This window comes from Oryctolagus cuniculus, chromosome 11 (assembly GCF_051225735.1).
Source record: "Oryctolagus cuniculus isolate XC-2025 breed Fujian yellow rabbit chromosome 11, ASM5122573v1, whole genome shotgun sequence".
Classification (NCBI taxonomy): domain Eukaryota; kingdom Metazoa; phylum Chordata; class Mammalia; order Lagomorpha; family Leporidae; genus Oryctolagus; species Oryctolagus cuniculus.
The window spans coordinates 13986544-14009021 of NC_142877.1; the positions used below are offsets into that span (position 1 = coordinate 13986544).

General features: G+C 56.3%; 1 protein-coding gene and 1 long non-coding RNA gene across 3 annotated transcripts; one reads left to right on the forward strand and one right to left on the reverse strand.

Moving 5' to 3' along the window:
• Positions 1–174: 174 nt before the first annotated feature.
• SDC4 (syndecan 4) lies at positions 175–20997 on the forward strand. Of its 2 annotated transcripts, XM_089307934.1 has the most exons (6): positions 175–481; positions 1543–1598; positions 11977–12115; positions 13186–13232; positions 15284–15488; positions 19030–20997. In XM_089307934.1, exons 1-6 carry the CDS (start codon positions 190–192, stop codon positions 19179–19181), a joined length of 891 nt encoding a protein of 296 aa, XP_089164060.1. In that variant the 5' UTR covers positions 175–189; the 3' UTR covers positions 19182–20997. The 2 variants fall into 2 exon arrangements, with proteins under 2 accessions (XP_089164060.1, XP_051700960.1); XM_051845000.3 differs by lacking the exon at positions 1543–1598 and having other exon boundaries at positions 379–481.
• Positions 6702–11970, reverse strand: LOC149123345 (uncharacterized). The gene is made up of 2 exons (XR_016216529.1): positions 7714–11970; positions 6702–6930 (listed from the first exon to the last, which is right to left on the reverse strand). It is a non-coding gene; the product is annotated as an uncharacterized LOC149123345 (long non-coding RNA).
• Positions 20998–22478: the final 1481 nt, after the last annotated feature.

Below are 22478 nucleotides of genomic sequence, written 5' to 3' on the forward strand. Positions count from 1 at the left end.
CACCGGGGGTCACACTCGGCACGGGAGGTCGGTCGTCCGCCACCCGGCGGCGCGCTGAAGGCTGGTCTACACGGACGAAGCGGGGCCAGTCCTCAGTCCCCGGGCCTCAGTGTCCCCAGCCGTTAAGTGGGGTCTGCCGCAGGCATGTCCAGGGGCTCCGGGAGGGGAGGACTGGGGTTGACTGGGAGCATGGCCGGCACGCACGGGCGGGTCCCTCGGGGTTTCCAGCCCCAACGGGAGGCGCAGCGCCCAGCAAGCTCGGTGTTCGCGGGGGAATTCCGGGCGGGGTGCGGGTGGCGGGGGCGGGGGTGGGCAGGGCCGGGCCTGGCCGGGGCGGGGCCGGCCGCTATAAGTTGGGCCGCGCGCCCGCCCCGGGCCACTCGCTGCAGTCTGCGCGCCCGCCCTGTGCCGCGGTACCATGGCCCCCACTCGCCTGCTTGCGCTGCTGCTGCTGTTCCTCGTCGGCGCCGCCGCAGAGTCGGTAGGTGCTTGGGGACCCCCGGGCCGGGGGAGACGAGCCGGTGTCTCCTTTGTTCCTGCGAGCCTGGGACTGGAGGCGGGGGGCCACGCGGGGGGATGCGCCGCCGCCCCCTGGACGCCGAGGCCGGGCAAACTTGGTTGGAAACTTTGCTCCGGGACTGGCTCCTCCGCGCGCAGTGCGCTCGAAGCTCGTGGCTCTCGCCGCCTGCCCCGGCCGACGTGACTAAGCCGGTGTCAGCGCTCTGCCCCCGCCCCCTCGGGCCTGTCCCGGGACCCCCGGGCAGGCTCGGAGCGCTGAAGCCCCCGCCTCGCGGTCTGCGTGCCGGGAGAGGGCAGCTCTAGAATCCGGGTGGCCTGGGGATCGGAGAGGGGGCTTGCTGCGTGTGCTCCGAAGGGGGGAGGGGTTTCACATGCCGGGGAGCGGGGAGCTGAGCCCGCGCCTCGCTTCTGGACGCAGCCCCGCCGTCGACTTGGGCGTCTCACTTTCGCCATCTGCACACAGGCTGGGCGCGAATGGGGGGAGCCGCTCCGCTTCTTTAGGGTTCCATAGAAAGTTGGGAGTCTGACCTTTCAAGGGCACCCGGGAGGGGCCGCCGAGGCTCGGCGCTTGGTCAGAAGCTGAATCTCTGCCCTCTGCAATGAGACGGTTCGTTTCTGCCCAGCTGGCGCCAACCCCCCCCCCCCAGGAGGTTGAAGCGCCCCCCTTGACTGGGGTGAGGGGGTGGGGGTAGAAGGCCCCAGAGAGCTCGGAGAAACCTTTCCTTCTCACTTGGCTGGTCTCCCTCGCGCTTTCCTCCCTCAGCCAGGAGAGAGGCAGCCTGGGCTGGGGGCTAGGGCGCGGAGGCCAGAGATGATCCGGGTGAGCCTTGCAGTTTAATCATTAAAGTTAATTGCTTTGAGAGACCTCGGACTACTTAGAGGCAAAGCTGTCTCTGCCTGGCAGGCTGAGGCCACAGCCAGCAGCGCAAATCCCAGGCCCTCGGGGACTTAATCCAGCGTTCAGCCCTCTTAGGGTGCCGGGCACTGTTCTAGTAGCTTTCTAATAGCTCTTTCCTCCAGCAGAATTCCAACAACACCCCACTGTTTACTGTTCTTCCTCTGGTCCTGAAGGAAGAAAGGTTAGTAACTAGCCGAAGGTCACACAGTTAATTAGGGGCTGAATCAATTTAAATGCAGGTGGCCGGTCATTTATCTTAACTTCCAGGCTTCTGCTACTGGGTGGATCCTGGGCAGCTCAGCGCTGGTTTAGAGCCTGTTAGGGTTTTAGGCTGGAAGGCCTCTGGGAATTCTGGGGTGTGACGCCTTCCCAGTCTGAGGGCAATTTTGCCCAAAGGTCAGTGGCTGAGCCAGGACTAGAACCCACGTCCTCAGCCTCCCTGGTGCTATGCACTACACTGGCCCCCAGAGGAAGTGGCTGATGCGAAGCAGGTGGGAAGGTCTTAAAGGGGACTCTGCCTGGGTGAGGGGGCCCTGGAGGGCTGCTGAAGTTGTCAGAGGGGTGGTCACACTCCCGTTTCTCCCCAGGGCTGCTGAGCCGCCAGGTGCTTGGGGTGAGGAGCAGACAGCTGTGTCCCGGGGGCAGTCCGAGGATGTGGTTTGGGGGAGGGCACTGTGGCAGCCCTGCAAAAGGCCACCTATTGGTGGGGGAGAACTCAGCCAGGACAGCTGCTTCCTGAGACAGGTGTCAGTCTCTCATCCTGACCTTAGCGCTCCCCTTCCTGGCTACCGTCATGACCTCCTGCCTCTCACTGGGCTTCCCGGTTTGTCCCCCACCCCCTCAGGCTGTGGCTGCAAAGGGCTTGGGAGAGGTGATCTCCTGTGCCAATTTTTTTTCTTGTTGCAGGTAGAGAAAAGTGAAGCCAGGAAGAAGGGTTTCCCTAATAGCCATTAGGGTTGACTGAGTACTTTGCAAATGCCAGGTCTGGTGCATTTTATCCTCATAAAAGCCCCTAGCATGGTGGGGATTGTATTGTGCCCACTGTCCAGATGAGGGAAAGTGGGACCAACATGGAGTAGCAGAGAGCACCCAGGCCATCTGAATCTCTGACCAGCAGTCCCCTCCCCGAATGCTGTCTGGACCCCTTCCCAGCGTTAGGATGAATGTCTTTTCCTTGGGTGGCCCTCTTCCCCCATACTGCCACAGGTTCCGGGGAGCAGGACCCAGACTGAGTACCCAGCACCCTCTCCTGTCCTGTTTGGCGGGCTTACCATCCCTAAACCTGTTCTTCCTGTCCAGCCGGGAGCCTCCCCCCCCCCCCCCCCCCCCCCGATCTGCTTTCTTGCCACTCCCTCTCTGGCCAATTAAAGGCAGCCTTGTTTTGGGAGTCAGCCCCCCACCCCCCATCCCTCAGCAGCCAGAGGGGTGTTAGTGCTCAGGGGCATGGCCCTCTGACTTGGCCACGAGGCCCGGAGGCCCGGGCAGTTCTGAGGAGGTGTCCCCTACCCACCAGATGTACTTGAACTTCAAGACACTTCTGGTCTGCCCGAGAGTCCGCTGCTTGATTGCCCCCAAGTGGGGCTGGGGGCGGAAGTCTTGAGTGGTCCCTGAGAGCCACTGGGACTTCAACTCCTGGGCCTCGAAAGTTATCAAACCCCCAGGCAAATATTTGGAGGGCCCCATGAGGCTGAGGAAGTGGGCTGGTGTTCCCTGTCTATAAAATGGGTGTTTGCGCTGGACGCCTCCCACAGCCCTTGCTAGCTCTGATATTTGATTAATAATTAAGTGCCAATTGCTCAAAAGGGACTGTGGAACCCATAAGAGCATTTAAGGCATTCCCCTACCTTGGAGAAGCTTGTACTTCCCCGGAGAATTAAGGCACACCACCTCATTCTGGCAGGGGGGAGGTGCCCCCTCCCTACCCCCCCCCCCCAGGGCAGGAACTCTGCTCTGTTTGAGTGAAATACCCGTCCTGTAGCTGGTACTTAGGAAATGCTTGCATGAATAACAATTCATGACCGTAACTTCGTGTTTCTCAACGGCGCACTGAGCGTGTGCATTCCGGGTAGGAATGCCTCCCAGTGACACGGAGGCGGGTGTGATGCCCCTTTTTCTGCAAGAAATTGATGCTCTGAGAAATGTGGTGGCTTGGCGAGGTCAGAACCAGGTCTGACAGTGCACGGCGTCTGCCTGAGTGTCCTCCTTGAACGTTGCTGGGTTTGAAGGCAGAGCCACATTTCTGTCCTGCTGGGTGACCTTGAGCATACGGGGCCCGTGTCCCCAACTCTTAAATGAGGAGGGCTGGATACTGCCTCTGAAGGGTTCTTGCTGCCCATTGAGGAGGGGAGAGGCGCTTTCTTGGCCTCCCTGATGAGGCGCTTAAACAAGTCCCAGTCTCTGAAGAGACGTGGGGTGAACATTCAGCTCCTGCCATCCTCCAGCTCCTAGGAACCGAGGGCTTTTCCAAGGACTTGGAGTGCTGAGCGGGTCTGAATGAGGAACTGGGGTAGCCAGGCTGAGCTGCCAGCCCCGGCTCCCTGTGGGGAGGAATTGTCCTTCAGCCTCCCGGACTGGACTGGGGGTGTGTGTGGTTTCGAAATAAATATTTAAAATCGGGGGCAGGGGCTGGACAGTGCTTTGTGAGTCACTGCAGACTGGCAAGCCTTCCTGAGTCACCCACTTCCTTTCATCCTCCTGGCTAATAGGATGGCTGCGTGCTGGCCGTGCAGGACAGGGCTGCTGAGTCTTACCTCGTCCTCTGGATTCCCCGCCCCACCTCCGGCCTTGAGGGAGGGGTCATATAGGAAATGCTCCAATGAAGCCCTCAGCCTTCACAGTCCCTTGCCTGTGGGTGGACCTTGACATTGCACGGAGTTTAGCCAGTCCTCAAAATCCATCTTTAGCCCTCTTGCAGAGCAGGTGGCATTGTCCACCCACCTCCCCCCAGAGCCAACCTGAGGCTGCACCTGGTCTGGGTTCCCAGAGCAAAGCAGGCATGGCTGGGATTTTATCTGACTCCAGGAGCCTCTGTCACCCCCTCCTTGCTTCCTGGGGCTGGCAGGAGGGCACTGAAACAGTGGTTTGGAGTCGGGCAGATCTAACTCCGGCTCTTAATTGCTGGCTCCGTGGCTTTGGACTTGCTGCTCAAGCTCTCCGAGCCCCCTAGCCTCAGGCCTGAGAGGGGGGAGGTGTCTCTTGGTGACAAGGCCCTTCCTTGCCCAGGCCACCTGGACGCCAGGTGCTCTTTTGAGGATTCCACCTGCCCCCCCTCCTGGAAAGCCTCTCACCTCCCCCATAACCGTATCCAACTCCATAGCTGCAAGGTGGGAAGGGAGGGGTCCAGGGTGGGGCTGCGGAGCCCAAATCTCCTATTTGTTTATCTTAGAAGTGGGCTGTTTGCTAATTATCAGATGAGTTTATATTTAAACAAGAACCAGTTCCCAGCAGCCCCACCTCTCCCACCAGGATCTATAGGGGCCCCATGCTAAGCTGCTTGCAGCATGGAGGGGCGGGGGGGGGGTGGGAGCGGGGGAGAAGGGGCAAGGGCTTCGCCAAGGGTACCCGGGACCCCTCCTCCCGACGCTGCTGGCTGGGACTCTGAGTCTCCCTCCTGTGTTGAAGGGGCACGGAGGCTGCCTGAGTGCTTTGGGGGGCAGGGAGATGGGGCCGAGAAGGTGCAGTGCAAGGAGGGGGCAGCTTTCCCTGCCTGTGCCCTGGAGAGGGAGGAGAGTGCCCGGGAGGGTTTAACCCCGGAGACCAGAAGCTTGACTTCTTGGCTGGTTTGTCTTTAACTCCCGGTGACCTTTGGACGCATTCTTGCAGCTCCAGGGCCTTTCTGGTCTGGGCTGCAGGAGGCTGGGGTGCTTAGAAAGCTGGCACATTTCACAGCCACCAGACCCCAGTTCCCGACCCAGCTCTGTGGCGTGCCCAGGGATACACAGCTGGTTAATCAGTCACTGTTGATTCGAGAGTCCCAGTGTCCTGTAAAACACCTGTGTCACTCGAGAGTCATAACTGGTGTTTGGCAAACTTGTAAAAGCTGGCCTAAGTGTAGTTTATTATTAGTGGCTAGACAAGGGTTCTCAGCCAGGCCAGAGGTCGGCTTCCGGGAGGCGGTGTCTGCACACTTGAATGTGTGTAAACAGATGGCTTCGGTCCTTGGGGTTCAGGCCTTCTCAGAGGACTCTTGGACTCCCCCAGAGATCACCCTGAGCTTATCCAGCTCTGGCTTTGACCTTCCACTCTCCCCTCCCCACTTCCCACCTCCTCCTCTCCCCCGCCTTCGGGCCGGACTCCCCCCTTTCTTGCCCCCTCTTGTACCCTTCATGCCCAGGGAGCTGGGCTGCCCCAGTTTTCTCTGGCACAGTAGAAGAGGCTGCCAGTCAGGTGACACCTGGGGTGATGGAAAGGGGAGGCCGGGAGAGGCTGGTATGTGTGGAAACAGTGACTGGGCCCGCAGGGGCGAATGGCTGGGCTGGGCTAGGCTGGTCACGCGGAGTGGGGACGTTCCTGGCCTCAGGGAAGCCAGGAGACGTCTGTGGGACACGCTGACCGGCTCTGGAGCCGTGGCTTCCCCGGTGGCAGGGGAGGCTGGGAAGGGGCAGGAAGCCAGCGTCCAGGGTCGATGGGATCAGCTGCCCAGAAGGCCCTGGACTCTGTTCTGAGAACAGGAGGTTTATTTACGTCCTGGGAGCCTGCCGCCTGCTCGCCGATCCAGCAGGGACTTGGGACCCAGCGCCTTGGTTTCAAGCCCCAGCTTCAATGCTCCTCTGTCTCCAAGGCCCAGGGGGAGCCAGCCCCTCCCTCCCGCCTGTCTCCACGGGTAATCGGAGCAGGACCCAGTTAGTTGGGTTACCAGGCTCACCACAGAGGGAGGCTTGTCTCTCTGACCCTGGCCTTTTACAGGTGGGGAAACCGAGGCCCAGAGGGAGTTGCCCAAGATAAGCCAGTGGGGTAGTGACAAGGGTGATGACCAGCTGCTGGCAGAGGGATTCCCAGAGGCTCCCGATCCCCGCCCCCCAGTTCCCAGCTGGCACCCCGGGATCCCGGAGTCCTTGCTGTGGGAATGGGCTGTCCTGGGGCTTGGTGAAAAGTTGGCTGCTGGCGATGCCAGGCCTGGCTCTCTCCAGACCGATTGTGTTCAGAGTAACCTGACCTTGCAGTGGGAGAGCAGACATTTGAACCCCTCTCCAGCCAGCCCCAACCCCCAGATCTGGCTTAACCCTTCAGGTGCCAGGGACCAGACCATGGATTGGTATGATGTGGTATTTTTGGCCTTCTAGGCTTTTTTTTTTTTTCTTTAAAGAGATTTATTTATTTACTTATTTGAAAGTCAGAATTACAGAGAGAGGGGGAGAGAGAGAGATCTTTCATCTGCTGGTTCACTCCTCGAGCGGCTGTGATGTCCCAAGTCTGACAGGAGCCAGGAGCTTCTTCCAAGTCTCCCACATGGGTGCAGGGGTCCAAGGACTCAGGCCGTCCTCTACTGCTTTCCCAGGAGCATTAGCAGGGAGCTGGATGGGAAGTGGAGCAGCCACGACTCAATAGGGCACCCATATGGGATGCTGGTGCTGCGGACAGCTTTAACCTCTTGCACCACAGCACTGTTCCCTGGACATTTTTTTTTTTTTTGTCCCCAATCCAAGTCAGGAAATACTCTGGGGATCCAGGCCCCCAAACAGAATTTCAAGTATCTGCCCACTGCCCTTTGCTCCTTGGAGGAAGATGGAAATAGTCTTCGTTGCCTCTGCCTGCTTTGGGCAGGTGCTTGACGCTGTGTGACCTTGGGCAGGCCTCTCTGCCCACCTCCGGCTCCTTTTCTCTGGGACACTTTGGAGGGATCTTATTGGCTGTCAAAGTCTCTGCTCTCAGATGCAGAACATGGCAGGTACGTGCCCAATGGGGCACACCCACGTCTCTTGCCAGCTTCTCTCCAGCACAGAACTGCTTCTGCAGTCTTCCCAGGTCTCCGACTTTGGAGCAGTAATCCCCTTAGTCAGGCACGTGAGGGTTAATAATAGCCACTACTCCTTGAGCACCTGCTGCGCACCAGGCTGGATCCCTCCTGCATTTCACTTAATCCTCATCCTCCTGAGGTGTTACAAAAGGGGAAATTGAGGATTTAAGAACTGAAGGAAATTCTCAGGCTCATAAGGTTAGGAGACTGCAGCTTGCTTGTGGATCTGCCTTATTTGCACCTGTCGGTGATGGAGACTCTATTGTTGTTCCTCAGGTTGTGCCCATCTGGGGAGAGGGTGGGGAGGTGACTGTCATGGAGCCTGCTGGGGGTCTCTTACCAGAATCACTCTGAGTCCAGCCGTTGGAGCCCAGGGTACTTGGCATTCCTCCTCCTGCATAAGTTTGGTTTGCCTGGTAGCTACCTCCTGAAGGTTGGAGTGCAAGTCCCTGACCCTTTGACCTTTGGGGGCTGGGGGAGGTGGCAGGCTGGGGGCTGGGCTGGGGGAGGCAACAGGCCAAGAGAGCCTCTCATTAGTTTACAGTTAACCAAGCCCTGACCGTGAACTCCTCCCTGCTGCCCCAGCCAAGTTTCTGTTTCTTTGTTTAAGCAGTATCACTTTCACCTTTGTTTACTCCTGGGGGGAGTTGGGGAGAGGCCGGAGCTCTGGCCTGGACTGCGAGTGGTGGACTGTCCAGGTAGGGTGGAGAGGTGAAGGGTGGGATTCGGTGCGAAGCCTGGCTGTGGTTAAGGCATGGCCATGAAAGGTCTGTGAATCCCAGCTCTGTTGCCTTCTAGCTGTATGACTCTGGAAGAATGAGTCAACCAAACCTCAGTTTTCTCATCTGCAAAATGGGTAGAGCACCATACAGGGGTTTTGTGCCAATTCTATGAGCAGAGACAGAGAAAGAACCCATCAGGGTGACCAGCACAGGTGGGTAGTCCTGATCGTCAACTGTGCTTTTCCTGAGGTGACAGAAGCTGGGGGACCCATGGGACAGGGTAGGGGACGTTTTCCCACTTTCCTGACTGTGGCTTAAGCACTAGGTGTAGGAGACTGTAAGTGGAGTGCCCGCCGCTGCCTGTGGATTCTCTGGGACCCTTAGGGGCAGCTAAGGACCCTTGAAGCAGAGAGGAGACAGCGTCAGCCGGGAGCCAGGAGCCCCAGGTCCAAGTCCAGCTCCACCGCCAGCTGCTTGGGCGCCCTTGGCAGAGTCTGTTGTTTTCTAACCTGTTCGGTGATAAAAGGAGAGGGCTGGGCTCGGCTTGGTGGCCTCAGGTGCCTTCTGGTGGCAGGTGTTTGATCCTATAGAACAAAAGAGCACCTTGCCCAACCCCACCTCTTCCCAGATAGGCTGGGGAAGAACCCCCACATCTCCTAGCTGCAGGCACCCACCAGCCACAGGGCTGGGGCCTCTGCGGCTCAGCTCCACTGCCTGGCTCAGCTGGGGATGTTGGCGGGAGTCTGTGAAAGGGACAGAGAGGCAGGGAGACCTGAGGGCCTTGGGAGAGTGCCTTTGCGTGCGTGCACACGTGAACGCATGCCTGGGCAGGGAGGGCTGGGCTGGGCTGAGAGCCAGGAGCAGGGCGGGGCTCCTCCCTGGTCAGGGCTGGGCCTGGCTGCTGGGTGGCCTGGCTCTTCAAAGCCACCCAGACTGAATAGGCCTTGTCTAGAAAGGGAGCGTTGGGAGGGAGGCATGCTGGTGCCTTCCCAGGCCCTGCCTTGCCCAGCGGAGAGTTTCCTCTGTGAGTGGTCATGGGCAGAGAAGGGGCCCAGAGGGCAGAGGGTGCTCCTAGCGAGGCAGCACACTTTAATTCCCTGTGTCTGCCACCAGCACCGCCTCCCAAGGCCCCCACTTGGAGGGAGACGGAGGCTCCCGCAGCGTAGCGCTAGAAGATGGTAAACCTGCAACCTTCAATGATTCACTTGCCCTTCTGGGAACCTGATAAAACACAGGGATGACTGGGCCTCCCGAAGGAGGCAGAGCTATGAATAAGCCCGGGGCTGGGCTGCAGAATCCTCGCTCCTCACCTCCTCTCTTGTTTTCATTTCTCTGATGGGAAACAGAGGTTGCTCACAGCCGATGTGCGCCCTTAATCCCACGGCTGTTTGGAAACATCCCTCACCATCATCACACATTACCAGGAAGGCTGGGGGTGGGGGGCAGGACCAGCGCTCCACAGCAGGGGAGGGGTGTGGAGGAGTCCCTGAGCCCGGGAGAGGAGCCCCAGTCCCTGCCTTGAGGACTTGGAGCTCCCACACCCTACTGCCAGGTCAACAAGTGGCCAGTCTCCTGGCTGGACAGCCTGGAGTCGGCTGGTGGCCCTGTGTGCACGTGTGTTCGTGCACATGTTTATGTGTGTGTGGTGAAAAGCCAGCTGACTCATGCCCGGGTTCTGGTCCACTCTGGCCACTTTCTGCCTGTGTGGCATCAAACCAGGGCCTTTCCCATCTGAGTCACCGCTGCAAAAGGGGGTCCAGTGTGAAGACCTGCTTCCCACTAAGTGCTTCGGTAAGTCCTGTCACTTGGGAAGCCAGGGAGGTCCTGACCCCCAGGGGGATTTGTGGCCGGAGATGAGGGTGGGAGCACAGTCCCCCCCCACCCCCCAGGTGTAGGCACTTGCACATGGAACCTTCCCCGCTGCTGCCAAACCAAAGCCACAGGCTGGGGCTGTGTGCGGGGGCTGGAATTCCAGCACCAGCAGCTCAGCAACTCCTGATTCCCGAGTCATGAAGTCATCCCTAACCAGTGCTTAACCCCTTCTGGCTCCCTGCTCCGTGTGTGCCAGGCGTTCAGCAGAGGTTCCCCCGCCCACCCCGGGGCAGAGAGGGATGCCTGCCCAGTGCCTTCCTCCCAGCTTGGCCCTGCTCCCCTCCTGGAATCCAGCATCCTGCCCCCCACGGGGGGTGGGGTGGGGGTGGAGGAGGGCCAGGGAAGAGGCTCCGCCCACCTCTGCCCTCCTCTCCCGGGAAACCAGTGGGGAGAGTGCTGGAGGAACCTGGCCCACCCAGCTCTTCCGGGTCTCTCCTTTGAGACTGGACAAATATTCCTGATCAGACTCCTACTGTGTCCCTGGCGGTCTCCACTGGACAGGCAGTCAGGGGCCATCAGAATCAGACCTGGCCTTGCAGTGTAGTTAGCTGGCCATGTGACCTTGGGGATGTCGCTGTCCAATTCTGCGGAAGTTGGGGGCAGGGACCCGACTCCCAGAGTCTCCAGCTGGTGTTTTGTGTTTCTAGACCTGCCCCTGCCTCCTGTAGTTCTGGAACCTGGAGAAGAGAGTCTTGCTGGAACTGTGTGTGTGTGTGTGTGTGTGTGTGTAACAAAAACCCTAATTATTCTGGCAAATAGTAAGCACTTCATATTTTCATATTCAATTTAATGAGATAATGAACCTTGCTCAGGGCTGCCGTCCAATTCTAGAAGCTAGTGGACAGAGTGGGCATCCAAATATTCCTCTGTTTTTCTTTTTTTTTTTTTTTTTTAAGATTTTTCTGATTTATTTGAAAGGCAGAGTGACAGAGGAAGGGAGAGAGAGATCTTCCAGCCACTGGTTCACTCTTCCCAATGGCTGCAATGGCTGGGGCTGGGCCCGGTCAAAGCCAGGAGCCAGGTGTCCCACGTGGGGGCAGGGGCCCAAGCACTTGGGCCATCTTCTGCTGCTTTCGCAGGTGCGTTAGCAGGGAGCTGGATTGGAAGCAGTGCAGCCAGGACTCAAAATGGCACTCTGATGTGGGAAGCCAGCGTTGCAGGCAGCAGCTTAACCTGCCGTGCCACAGTGCCAACCCCTGTCGCTTGCCTTTGGAAAGCTGCTTGGTCAGGGTAGACCTAGGCTGTCTTGACCAGCTGGGTCCTCGGGGGTGTGGGCCAAGTGACACTAACAGGTGTGGAGTAGATGGACGGTGGAGGAAGGGGCTGTGTCCCCCTGTGCCCTGCGTGAAGCTGGCAGCACAGCTGGTCTGTGGCAGATGTTGGGTAGACGACACTCTCCAATACACAAGTGTGCTCTTGAGTCACCAGCTCTGGGCAGCGCCCCATCTCGGGCTGGGCCGGGGTGTGGGTGAGCCAGCCCTGTCTGTCCCAGCTCAGTCTGACTCATCTGGGAAAGGTGCCCCAGACTGGGTCAGACCAGAGCCCGCAGCCCACTCCCTGCCCCGTGTGAATCAGCTCCCGCTGTATCACAGGACCCAGGAGCATCGCATCCTGTGCGGCTCTGAAGCCAGGCAGCCCCCAGTACAGTCCTTGCTCCTGCACCTGCCATTGTGTTCCCAAAAGAAAATGATGTGAAGTCTCTTTGATTGTAAGATGAGTTAATGGCATGTCGTCAGAGCTGAAGAATGGGGCCTGGCACATAGCATGTGCTCAGTAAGTGGTGCCTGGTTATAGTATTAATGATTGATTGTTACTACCTTTATTGTTTGTCTTAGCCCAGATCAGGAAAGAGACTTGCCTGTGGAGACGCGGTGACGCAGCAAGTCAGAGGCAAAGAGGGGTCCAGGCCCCAGCTCTGCAGACCCTGGCCTGGTCCCCTCTGGGGGCTGGGGCTGCTGTAGGGACTGGGTGGGGCTGTTGGCCAATGCTGTCTCCTTTCTCCATCCCAGATCCGGGAGACGGAGGTGATTGACCCGCAGGACCTCCTGGAAGGCCGGTACTTCTCTGGGGCGCTACCAGATGACGAGGATGCTGGGGCGCCCGGGCAGGAGCCTGGTGACTTTGAGCTGTCTGGCTCCGGAGACCTGGGTAAGGAGGACGTGGGGGGCAGGCCTGGGGCATGGGGCTGGAGGGAACAAGGAGGGTGACCTTGGGCTTGGCTTTTAGTGGGAATTTTCCGACAGTGTCCCTCCTCCACGTCAGACCTTCTCAGGCAAGTTGTTTGTGCTGGGAGTTTGGACTTGTGTTTCCTGAAAACCAGCCTGACCCATCCTCGTGGGCTCAGGCCTTTGGTGGAGAGCAAGGTCAAGGTTAAGGTCAAGGCGGGGGAGGACCCATAGAGAGCTTCTCCCTGGAAACGAAAAGTGCCAGCTCAGAAGTGTGGGCAGAGGAGCGGGTGGGGAACCGAAACCCTGCTTCAGTGGGGGGTGAGGGTGGGTGAAGGGGCGGAGGCCTCGTGGGGCTGGTGCCACTCATGGTCGTCTTTGATTTCCTAGCCTTGGCTTCTGGTCCAGACAGCTGCTGAGATACATGCGAGGAAGGGTTGACATCCAAGGTCTGAGCTTTGGTCACATAGTCCACTCTGTGCCTTGGTTTCCTAATCTGTAAAATGGAAGTCATGATGAGAGTACTTCAGTGTTGTGGGCACTGAGCTGACTTCAGGTTCTTGGCACACATGCCACGCACTCAGATGTGTGTTTAAGTAATCTTATTGTATGCAATGCAATACGGGATGCCTATAGATAGTGAAATTAATCACCTTATGTCGTTACCCAGTAAATGTTTTAATATTGCAATATGTGATTGAGTACTGCAGTTAGAATCTTCCTTATCAAGCAGTACCGTGAGGATCTTGTTAAGGTGCAGTGAGCCCTGAAATGCTGCATTTCTGCCCTGCTCCTGGGTGGTTTCTGGGTCACAACTTCACAGGCAAGGGTTTGGATCCGACAAAGCAGCTGCCCGAGCTACCAGCTCACGGGTTCGGGTCTTAGCCCCATTTTACAGATGTGGCAACTGAGGTTCAGGCAGGAACCCTCACTTGCTGCACGTTGAGCATTTAGGGTCTGGTTGTAAGGCAGGACTCCCAGCAGCCATGGCTTAGGAGGTCATCCTCTGGGGGTGACGGCCCTCATGCTCACTCAGCCACTCTGGCCTTGCAGATGACGCGGAGGAGCCCAAGACCTTCCCTGAAGTGGTCCAGTCCTCGGTAAGCAGCTCTCCACACCTTGTTCCTCTAGAACACACCTGTCGATGGGCCTAAGACACAGCCCTGCGGCAAGGGGTCTGACGCCTCTGCAACCAGGGTGTGTATCTGTGGCCCTGGGAACAACGGTGGGTCCCAGGCAGGCTGTCAACACCAGCCCCTTTTCTTGGCATTTATAGCTGTTTCTCCACCCTGATATCCAATTATAAGTACAGTTCTGTGTACCACATTTTCACTCAATGTCACCATTACAGCATTCTTTACCCCTCCCCTCCGTTTTTAAGACCCATTTTTCTGTTTTGTAAATCAGAGCCACAGAGAGAGGGAGGGAGGGAGATCTTCCATCTGATGGTTCAACCCCCTAGATGGCCATCTTGTGCTGCTTTTCCCAGGCCACCAACAGGGAGCTGGACTGGAAGCTGAGCAGCTGGGACATGAGCTGGAGCCCACTAAGGATGCTAGTGTCTCTGGCGGTGGCTGCACCTGCCACACCATGATGCCGGCCCCCATTCTTGTCACTTTTATAGACTACATGAAAGTACATCTGATTCTCCTAACTAATGGAAAAGCTGCTTATAATATTTTGAAGAAATTTTTTAAGGATTTATTTTAAAAGCAGAGTTCATATAGAGTGTGTGTATATATATATATATATGGAGATATATATATATATATATATATATATATATATATATATATAGTGGGGGGAGGGAGAGAGAGATACAGAGAGACAGATCTTCTGTCTGCTGATTCACTCCCCAAATAGCTTGAATGGCCAGAACTGGGCTGATCCCCAGTCAGCAAGGAGCTTCTTCCAGGTCTCCTACATGGGTGCAGGGGCCCAAGGACTTGGGCCATCTTCTACTGCTTTCCAGGCCATAGCAGAGAGCTGGATCGGAAGTGGAACAGCTGAGTCTTGAACCGGCGCCCATATGGGATGCCAGTGCTTCAGGCCAGGGTGTTAACCCGCTGTGCCACAGCGCCGGTCCCTGCAGTAAGCATCTTTATACACACTTTTTGTGTGTGTAGCTCTGGAGGATACAGTCCCAGAGGCAAAACTGCTGCCGAAGAGGGCAAGCGATTTCTAAGGATTTGCAAAATTGGCTCCAGAGTAGTTACTGTAGAACACCTGTCCCTGGCCAAGGCAGCTGCAGGCAGGACTGGAAATTAAAAACAAAACCTCACATTTAAGTTGATGACTTTCTTTGTATGGCCCACAAATGATGCTGTAAGTACCCAGATGGCCCTGGGCAGACACCATATTGCCCTGCACATCCGTCCAGTAAGAGTGTGCCCTTGGTCACACCTATCGCCCACTTGGGACAGATACACAGCCGTCTCTTAGTATCTGTTCAGGGTTGGCTCCAGGACCCCCTGCCCATGGCAGAATCCATGGATGCTCAGGTCCCAAGTGGTGGTGTAATATCTGCATACAGTCTACACATCTCCTGTATACTTTCAGTCATCCCTAGAGTCCTTACTATATATAGTGCAATGTAAATGCTATATAGTTATTATATATACATACTATTAGAAAAGTGCACAGGTTGAGTAGAGATGCAAATTTTTTTATTTCTTAAGATTTATTTGAAAGGCAGAGTTACAAATGGCGTGACAGCCAGGGCTTGGCCAGGCCTGTGCAGCAGCCTGGTCTCCCCCTTGGAAAGCGTCCTTGGGTTTCTTTCCCAGGCGCTAATAGGGAGCTGGATTGGAAGTGGCACAGCCAGGATTCGCACTGGTGCTCATGTGGGATGCCGGCATCGCAGGCAGTGGCTTGACTCGCTACGCCATGACGCCAGTCTCACAAATATTTTTGATCTGTAGATGGTTGGCTCCTTGGATTCAGAGCCCATGGGTGCAGAGAGCTGACTGTCCTAGAAAAACAGAGGATAAGGATTTTGGTGGCATCATGGAAGTGCTTGTGGATTCTTGCCCCAGGGCCACATGGTTCAGCCAGAGAACCAGACTCTCCACCTGACTGTCCCCGTCCCCTGTCCCCTGCCCCAGATGCTGCCCTCACCACGCTCACTGGTTGTCCCTGCTTTGCCACTCAGGTGCCTCTAGATAACCGCATCCCTGAGGATGCTGGGCCTGGGAGCCAGCTTCCCACCAAGCCCAAGGAACTGGGGGAGAACGAGGTTGTCCCCAAGAAGATCTCCCCCTTTGAGGGGGACGACGACGACGACATGTCCAACAAGGTGTCCATGTCCAGCACTGCCCAGAGCAGCAGCATCTTGGAGCGGACCGAGGTCCTGGCAGGTAAGATCCATGCTCCTCTAAGAGGCAGGACTGCAAGTCCTCTGCCTTCCACTCCTCCGGCTTCCCGGGAAGGGAGGCCCTGGCTGTGTGGGTGGAGGAGGAGGAAGGCTTGTGTATCCAGAGCAGACATGGAGTCATTGCCTTGCCTTAGGCCCTTGTCCCTTGGTTTTCAAAGCACTTACGCTGGGGTTTGGCATTTGGAAGTTAATGATTAAAAGTTAATTTCCCTTGAAAGCTAGAGGCTCCTAGGCTTTCCACTCCCTGCTGTATCACTTGGCCATCTATTAACCTTGGCTGGGAAGCTTTTGAATAAGATGAGCCTCAGTCTCTTGGTCTGTCAAATGGACACAGTGACCCCTCCCTGAGTTGGTAAAGTGAAAACTGAAATATGGAGACTTTGGGAAATGCTACAGGGCTGTCCAGGTTTGTTTGGGTTGTCTGTCTTTGAATCTTCACTGACCCTCCAGTACGTGAGACACAGATTACCTTCATGGGGCTGAATAGGGGACTGAGGCCGGAGGGTTAAGTGTCTGGCACCAGGTGACAGCCTCGGCTGTTGGGGCTGCCAGCTGCAGTGTTGGCTGCCTCCCTCTTCTGCCGCCGGGTATAGGTGGGGTCCCCAAAGCTGGGGATGGGAAGACATTGTCAAAAGAAACAAGACAACTTCCCTGTTGTTGTTGTTGTTTTCTTAATGTTTGTTTATGTGTCCTCATCTCCTTGAAAGGCAGAGTGACAGAGACAGAGATTTTCAGTTTCCGGGTTCATTCTCCCCAAATGCCTACAAGAGCCAGAGCTGGACCAGGCCAGAGACAGGAGCCCAGAACTCCATCCGGGTCTCCCATGTGGGTGGCAGGGACCCAAGTACCTGCCATCAGTGCCTCCCAGGGTGCTCATTAGCAGGAAGCTTGATTGGAACCGGAGTAGGCACTAGAGACTCTAGCAGTGTCCCGAGCGGTGGCTTACCGTGCTGTGCCACAGTGCCTGCCCCATGTCCCGTAGGTGTCCAGGCCGTGGATGAGCTGGCCTGGAGAGCGGGTGCCCAGGGCCCATGCTGGGTAACTCCTGTCTGCTGGGAACAGCTGGGCCAGCAGCTCCACGGAGGCTAGAGGTGTAGGGAAAGAGCCCTGGGCAGAAGCCGACATCCTGCCTCTCTCCAGGACAGATGAATCATTGGCTCCCTTGGCCTGTAGCCCCAGGTGACTTTGGGCCCAGTTTAGCCCTGACCCTGGCCTCCTGGTACCGAGCCAATGTTCTTTTCACTTTTTCTTCCCCACCCCAGGTGTCCCAGGTGTGGGAGGGGCCCCTGGAGGCTCCAGACTGTGCCTCAGAGGTGAAGCCTCCGCCGTCTGTCACCAATCAGAGTTTCGCTTTTTAGGTGGCAGATTTTTGATTTGCCACCTTTTTCCACACTTGTAGATTTTAGGTGTCAGTCAGGCTTGGTGTTGATCAACAAGCTTCTTTGCTTTAGTCCAAGCAGCTGTTTTTTGTGTTTTTTTTGTTGTTGTTGTTGTTGTTTTTGTTTTTTTTTTTTTTTTTGTTTTGTTTTTTTTTTGTTTTTTTTTGAAAGAGTTACACAGAGAGAGGAGGAGAGGCAGAGAGAGAGAGAGGTCTTCCATCCGCTGGTCCACTCCCCAGTTGGCTATGGTGGCCAGAGCTGTGCCGATCTGAAGCCAGGAGCTTCTTCCAGGTCTCCCACGTGGGTGCAGGGGTCCAAGCACTTGGGCCATCTTCTACTGCTTTCCCAGGCCATAGCAGAGAGCTGGATCAGAAGTGGAGCAGCCGGGACTTGAACTGGCGTCCATATGGGATGCTGGTACTGCAGGCAGTGGCTTTACCTGCTACAACACAGCGCTGTTCCCAAGCGGCTGTGTTTCTTACACATGGGGAAACCGAGGCCCAGGCTTTGGATCACGTGGCCAGAGAAGAACTGAAGCCAGGCTGTCTCTCTCCTCTTGCATTTGGGACTCATACAGGGATGAGATCCTTAGTGAGGAGTTACTTGTTCAGCCCAGTGAGGTGGGAGCCTCCATCCGTTCCGGTAGCTTCCACACAGCACCAGAGGGGCGAGGGATCCGAGGTGCATATTACATCGCCTCAAGATTCCTGTGCGCCTCGTTGAGTCCCCACAACAACTTGAAACTGAGACCAAAAGGACTTGTTCAAAGTCATAAGGCCAGGAAGTGGTGGCCTGAGCTTCGGCTTGGATGTGGCTCTGTGGGGAGTCCCAGCGCCGAGCAGGGCCCGAGGGAGGAGCCGCGTTGCTGGAGGGGAGGGTCAGGACTGGGGTTGGCGCCTGAGAGTCCAGTGCTTTGCCTGGCACCTTCCAGGGGCCTCTGAGTTGCCTTTTTGTAGGATTTCCATGTGGGCCCCTCTGGGCCACTCAGCCTCCACTGTGTGCGTGGATTTGTGATGTGTGCGGGGATGGACGGTTAATCTCCTTAGCCTGAGTAACACTGAGTTAGAGGACTCAGTTGGCCATAGCAAGGATTCCATGAGCCATCCCTGCCCCCCAACAAGCAGGAATGGGTCGTTCAGGCCACCTGCACGGTGGGCTGAGCAGCCCTCACCCACGGTTAGAAGCCCACACCTGCCCGACTCCAGCCCAGTGCTGCTTTCTGAGCTGAACACCAGTGTCACTTGTGAACCATTTACTGCTGTGCCGGCCCCAGTCCGTGTGTCAGGGACACGGAAGAAAACGACACGGGCTTACATGAATGAGTCGTGGGCATGGGCTCTGTTCTGCATACTTCAAGTAGATAAATTCATTTAATTCTCGATGAATGTATGAGAAACTTGCTATGGTTTCCACCTTTTTTTTTAAAAAAAGATTTATTTAATTTTTTATTTGAAAGGCAGAGTTAGAGAGAAATCTTCCATCCTGGTTCATTCCTCAAATGGCTACAATAGCCAGAGCTGGGCTGGTCCAAAGCTAGGAGCCAGGAGCTTCTTCTGGGTCTCCCACATGGATGCAGGGGCCCAAGCACTTGGGCCATCTCTGCTTTCCAAGGTGCATCCTCAGGGCGCTGGATCAGGAATGGAGCAGTCAGGACCTGAACCAGTGCCCCTACGGACGCCTGGGTTGCAGGCAGAGGCTTCAGCAGCGACACCACAGCGCCAGGTCCCAGAAACGGATTAGCAGGTTTATTTTGGAGCAAAAAATGGTGAGACCGATGCCTACAAGAGGTCTTCAGAAAGTTTGTGGAAATGGGTATTACGTAAACACCAGGTGTGGATTTCACCATTTTTTGCACCTCGTCAGCTGATCTCTCCATTCCGTTTCCCCGCAAACTTCGTGCAGGCCCCCCCTCTGTCTGAGGGTCCCCACAGCCTGCCGTTTGCCTTGTTGCCCGCTCAGTGCTCGGCCTGTGCTTGGGACACAGGCACAGGTGAAGAGGCCTTGGCCGCTTTAGCCCTGCAGTTGCCGGTGGCCCAGCATGCGGCTCTCCTCCCTGGGGTGGGACCTGAGGGTCAAGTCCGTGAGGGGCGTGGCTCCGCCAGGGGCCCGTGGCACTCAGCCTCACCTCCCGTTCTCGCCCTGCAGCTCTGATCGTGGGCGGCGTCGTGGGCATCCTCTTTGCCGTCTTCCTGATCCTGCTGCTGCTGTACCGCGTGAAGAAGAAGGACGAGGGCACCTACGACCTGGGCAAGAAGCCCATCTACAAAAAAGCCCCCACCACCGAGTTCTACGCCTGAAGCGGCCTCCCAGCCCCGGCTTGGCTTTCAGCGGGGAGGGAAGCCGAAGGATTTTGAGCGTTAGGGTTGAGGATGGCCAGGTGAACACTGACGTCCCAGTAGCTCCGGCTCCGGTGACCTTAATGGCAGAAGAGGCAAAGTCTTCCTACTGTCTTGCCTAGTTCTTCTTGATTCTCCGAGACTCGGTTGCCCCGGCAGAAAAACGTGGCCTTTCTGAAGACAAGCCTGGGACTGGATCGGTTTGTAAGTTCCAGATCAGGATCTGGACCAGGCTTTTCTGCGCAGGTGTCCTCCAGAGCTCCTCTGAAGCCGGGCGGTAGGGGGCGCTGTGAGAGTCCTGGCTGGAGGAGCGCCCCCAGCAGCCGCCTCTCCTCCCCCCGCCCTTTCACATCTCTCCAGGACTTGCGAGAAGGCACGGAAACCACCCGCACCTTGAGCTGTGTCCATCAGTGGGTACCCACGATCCCACAGCGGGATCGCTGTGCTGCGCCTTGGGCCGTTCTAAGCAATTTCAAGTGACTTTTGGAAATCAACCTTTTGTATTCAGGGAGGGAGGGAGGGAGGGGAGAAGAGCTGAAAGTTCATGCCGAAATGGGTTTGTAGAATATTTGTAAATCTATTTTTAATATGCGTGTGTGTTTTTAATGGTTCATTCCTCTGTGCAGAGTCCCCCTGCCCGGGCCAGAGCGTGGGGGTGCCCACGTGGTCTTCACTCCTGCACATTTCCCCAGCACCTGCTAAGTTTGTATTTAATGGTTTTTTCTTCTTGGTTCTTGAAAATGAGAAAAGAGATGGAAATATGATTTTATTATTATTATTTTTTACTTTATTTATAGCTTCAGATAGGGCCTCTCCTCTGTCTTCTCTCCTGGTTTTAAACCTCCTTCCTCAGTATTTCACCCTCTCCTGTTCATGACTGAGTGCCTTTCTGGAGCTGCTTCCTCTAAGAAGTAGCTTTGGCTGAGACGTCATTTTTTGAGCGAATCCCAAGATATAACCTAGGGGATGGTGGGGTATTTGTCCCTGTGTCCTTGTAATATATTCTTCTTCCTTGGTTCTAGAAAAATAGATACATATATTTTTTCAGGAGATAGTGTGGTATTTCCGGTTTGATGTTGGCTGGGTGGTTGAGTGAGTGTTTTTGTGGCTGGTTAGATTTTCTTTACCTCTTTCTCTTGTCCCATTCTTGGTGCCTTCTCTTGATTGCGCTGGGTGAGTTGAGGGTGCGGATTCTGCCCCCTTTTTGCCTTCTGCTGGGGGCCCAGTTGGGCTCCTTTGGTTTGCTCCCTCCAAGCTCTAGGGCTGTGCTGTCCACTACAGGACGCACATGTGGCTGTTGAGATTCAGGTCACTTCCAACCACAGTTGCACTGACCACATCCTGTCTGTCACCACGTGTGGCTGCAGCTGTGAGCGTTTCCACCTATTGGAAGGAACTAAACTGGCTTAACCAGTTATGGCCTAGGCTATTCTGGGATGACCCTTGTCCCCCCTGGGCAAGGGGAGGCCATGGGGGAAGGGCTGATCAGGCTCTTATCTCCTGAGAGGAGAGGCTTGGTGGGTTAGCCTGGGCCACTGTGTCTTCTGACCCCACTGGCTGGGGTGGGGGTAGTCTCCTCCCTCGCTGCACTCGGCAGTCCTTGGCTCCCCCCAACACCCCAACCCGGGGTCCCAGCTGGCTGGGTCCTCTTCTACCCTTGCGTCCACTTCCTCGTGCCATGTTGGAGCGAGCCCCTCTGTGTAGCCATTTCTCATACTGTTGTCTGTTACTGATTTTTTTTTTTTGATAAAAAGATAATAAACCCTGATACTTTCTAGATTGCCTGCCTCTGTCATTTTGAAGTTTGTAACAAGTCATCCATCCTTTTTCCGGGCTCTGCACTGCTTGGTCTTAGTGGCGCAGGGAGCAGTTACCCTGATCAAACATTCTCTGGGGAACCAGTGTGGGGCAGAGGTAAGGAGGCAAGGAAGAGCCGGAGATGCGGTAAGACATCGGACCATGTGCCCTGGTGGCATCATGTCTTGAAACACAAACACAAATCCCTGGAGTTTTGCCACGTACAGAAATCAGCACATTTCTCATTAGTGGAGTCCGGACTCCACTTCCCTGGGGAAGTGCCCACCTGCGTGGCACCACGTGGGAGCTGCTGGGAAAGCTGACGCCTCTGCCCGGCCACGGCCGCCACCGGCTTCACTCGGGTCACCTGCGTGGCCTCCGGGGCCCCTCCCAGGGCAACTCCGATGGGGACATTTCGTCAGTGCTCAGTAAGTGCTGATAGCATCTGTCCTTCTGGGGAGGAATGTGGTGTTAGCTCCAGAAGGCCCTCAAACCAGTTATCTACGGCTGGGTAAAGTTGCCCCCAAACTCAAGGCTATGTAAATATTAGCTCACGGCGTTTTGGAGGGCCAGGAGTTTAGCTGGGTGGTGCTTCTGGGTCACGATGTGGGTCAAGGCTGCAGGATCCACTTGCGAGAGGCTTTGGTCACGTGTCTGGCCTCGTGGTGCTGGCTGTGGGCAGGAGGCCTCGGTTCCTCACTGAGTGGGGCTGATCCTCATGACGTGACAGCTGGCTGCTCCGAGGGCGAGTGATCGAGAGAGCCAGGCGGGGGCTCCAGCACCCTTTAGGAGGGCCTGGAAGTCGGACCTTGCACAGATCCGGCCTGTTCACAGCAGAGCAACCCGCAGGGTGGGGATAGCAGGAGGCAAGACTCGTTGGAAGTCCTCCTGAGGGCAGCTGACGGAGGCCTCGTTACTGGCCGTGCAGCCCTGCACGGCGCGTTGGTTTATCTGGAGAACTGATGGGAGGGGCACGAGCAGGGGCTCAGAGTGGATTCTGGATGAAATTGGGCCATTTCTGTGTGACCCAGCCAGTTTCCCGAGGCAGCAGACGCACTCACTCCCTATGTTACGGCTTGGACACGCCTTGGTTCCCTAAACTCCTGCTGATGTTCCAACCCCAAGGCCCTAGGTGAAAGGCGAATGGATTACTGTTAGGTGGAGCATCTGGGAGGTGGGCCTCGGGGGAGGTCTTTAGGCCTCAGCGGGCCCCGCCCTAGGGAGCAGAGGGTTGGTTTTACAAGCAGGTGCTTCCTGTGGCCTGCTTTCCGGTCACCGTGTGATTCTTCCTCCGCCCGTGTTCTGCCATTGCCAGCTTTTTTTTTTTTTTTAAGATTTATTTATTTTATTTGAAAGTTACAGAGAGGCAGAGAGGGAGAGGTCTTCCATTCGCTGGTCCACTCCCCAAATGGCCCCAATGGAGTTGGGCTGATCTGAGGCCAGGAGCTTCTTCTGGATCTC

Coding starts and splice junctions, on each gene's coding strand:
- SDC4 (XM_089307934.1), top strand. CDS start 190: ATGGCCGGCACGCACGGGCGGGTCCCTCGGGGTTTCCAGCCCCAACGG. Junction 482..1,542: donor TCGGCGCCGCCGCAGAGTCG/GTAGGTGCTTGG, acceptor TTCCTCCAGCAG/AATTCCAACAACACCCCACT. Junction 13,233..15,283: donor CTGAAGTGGTCCAGTCCTCG/GTAAGCAGCTCT, acceptor TTTGCCACTCAG/GTGCCTCTAGATAACCGCAT.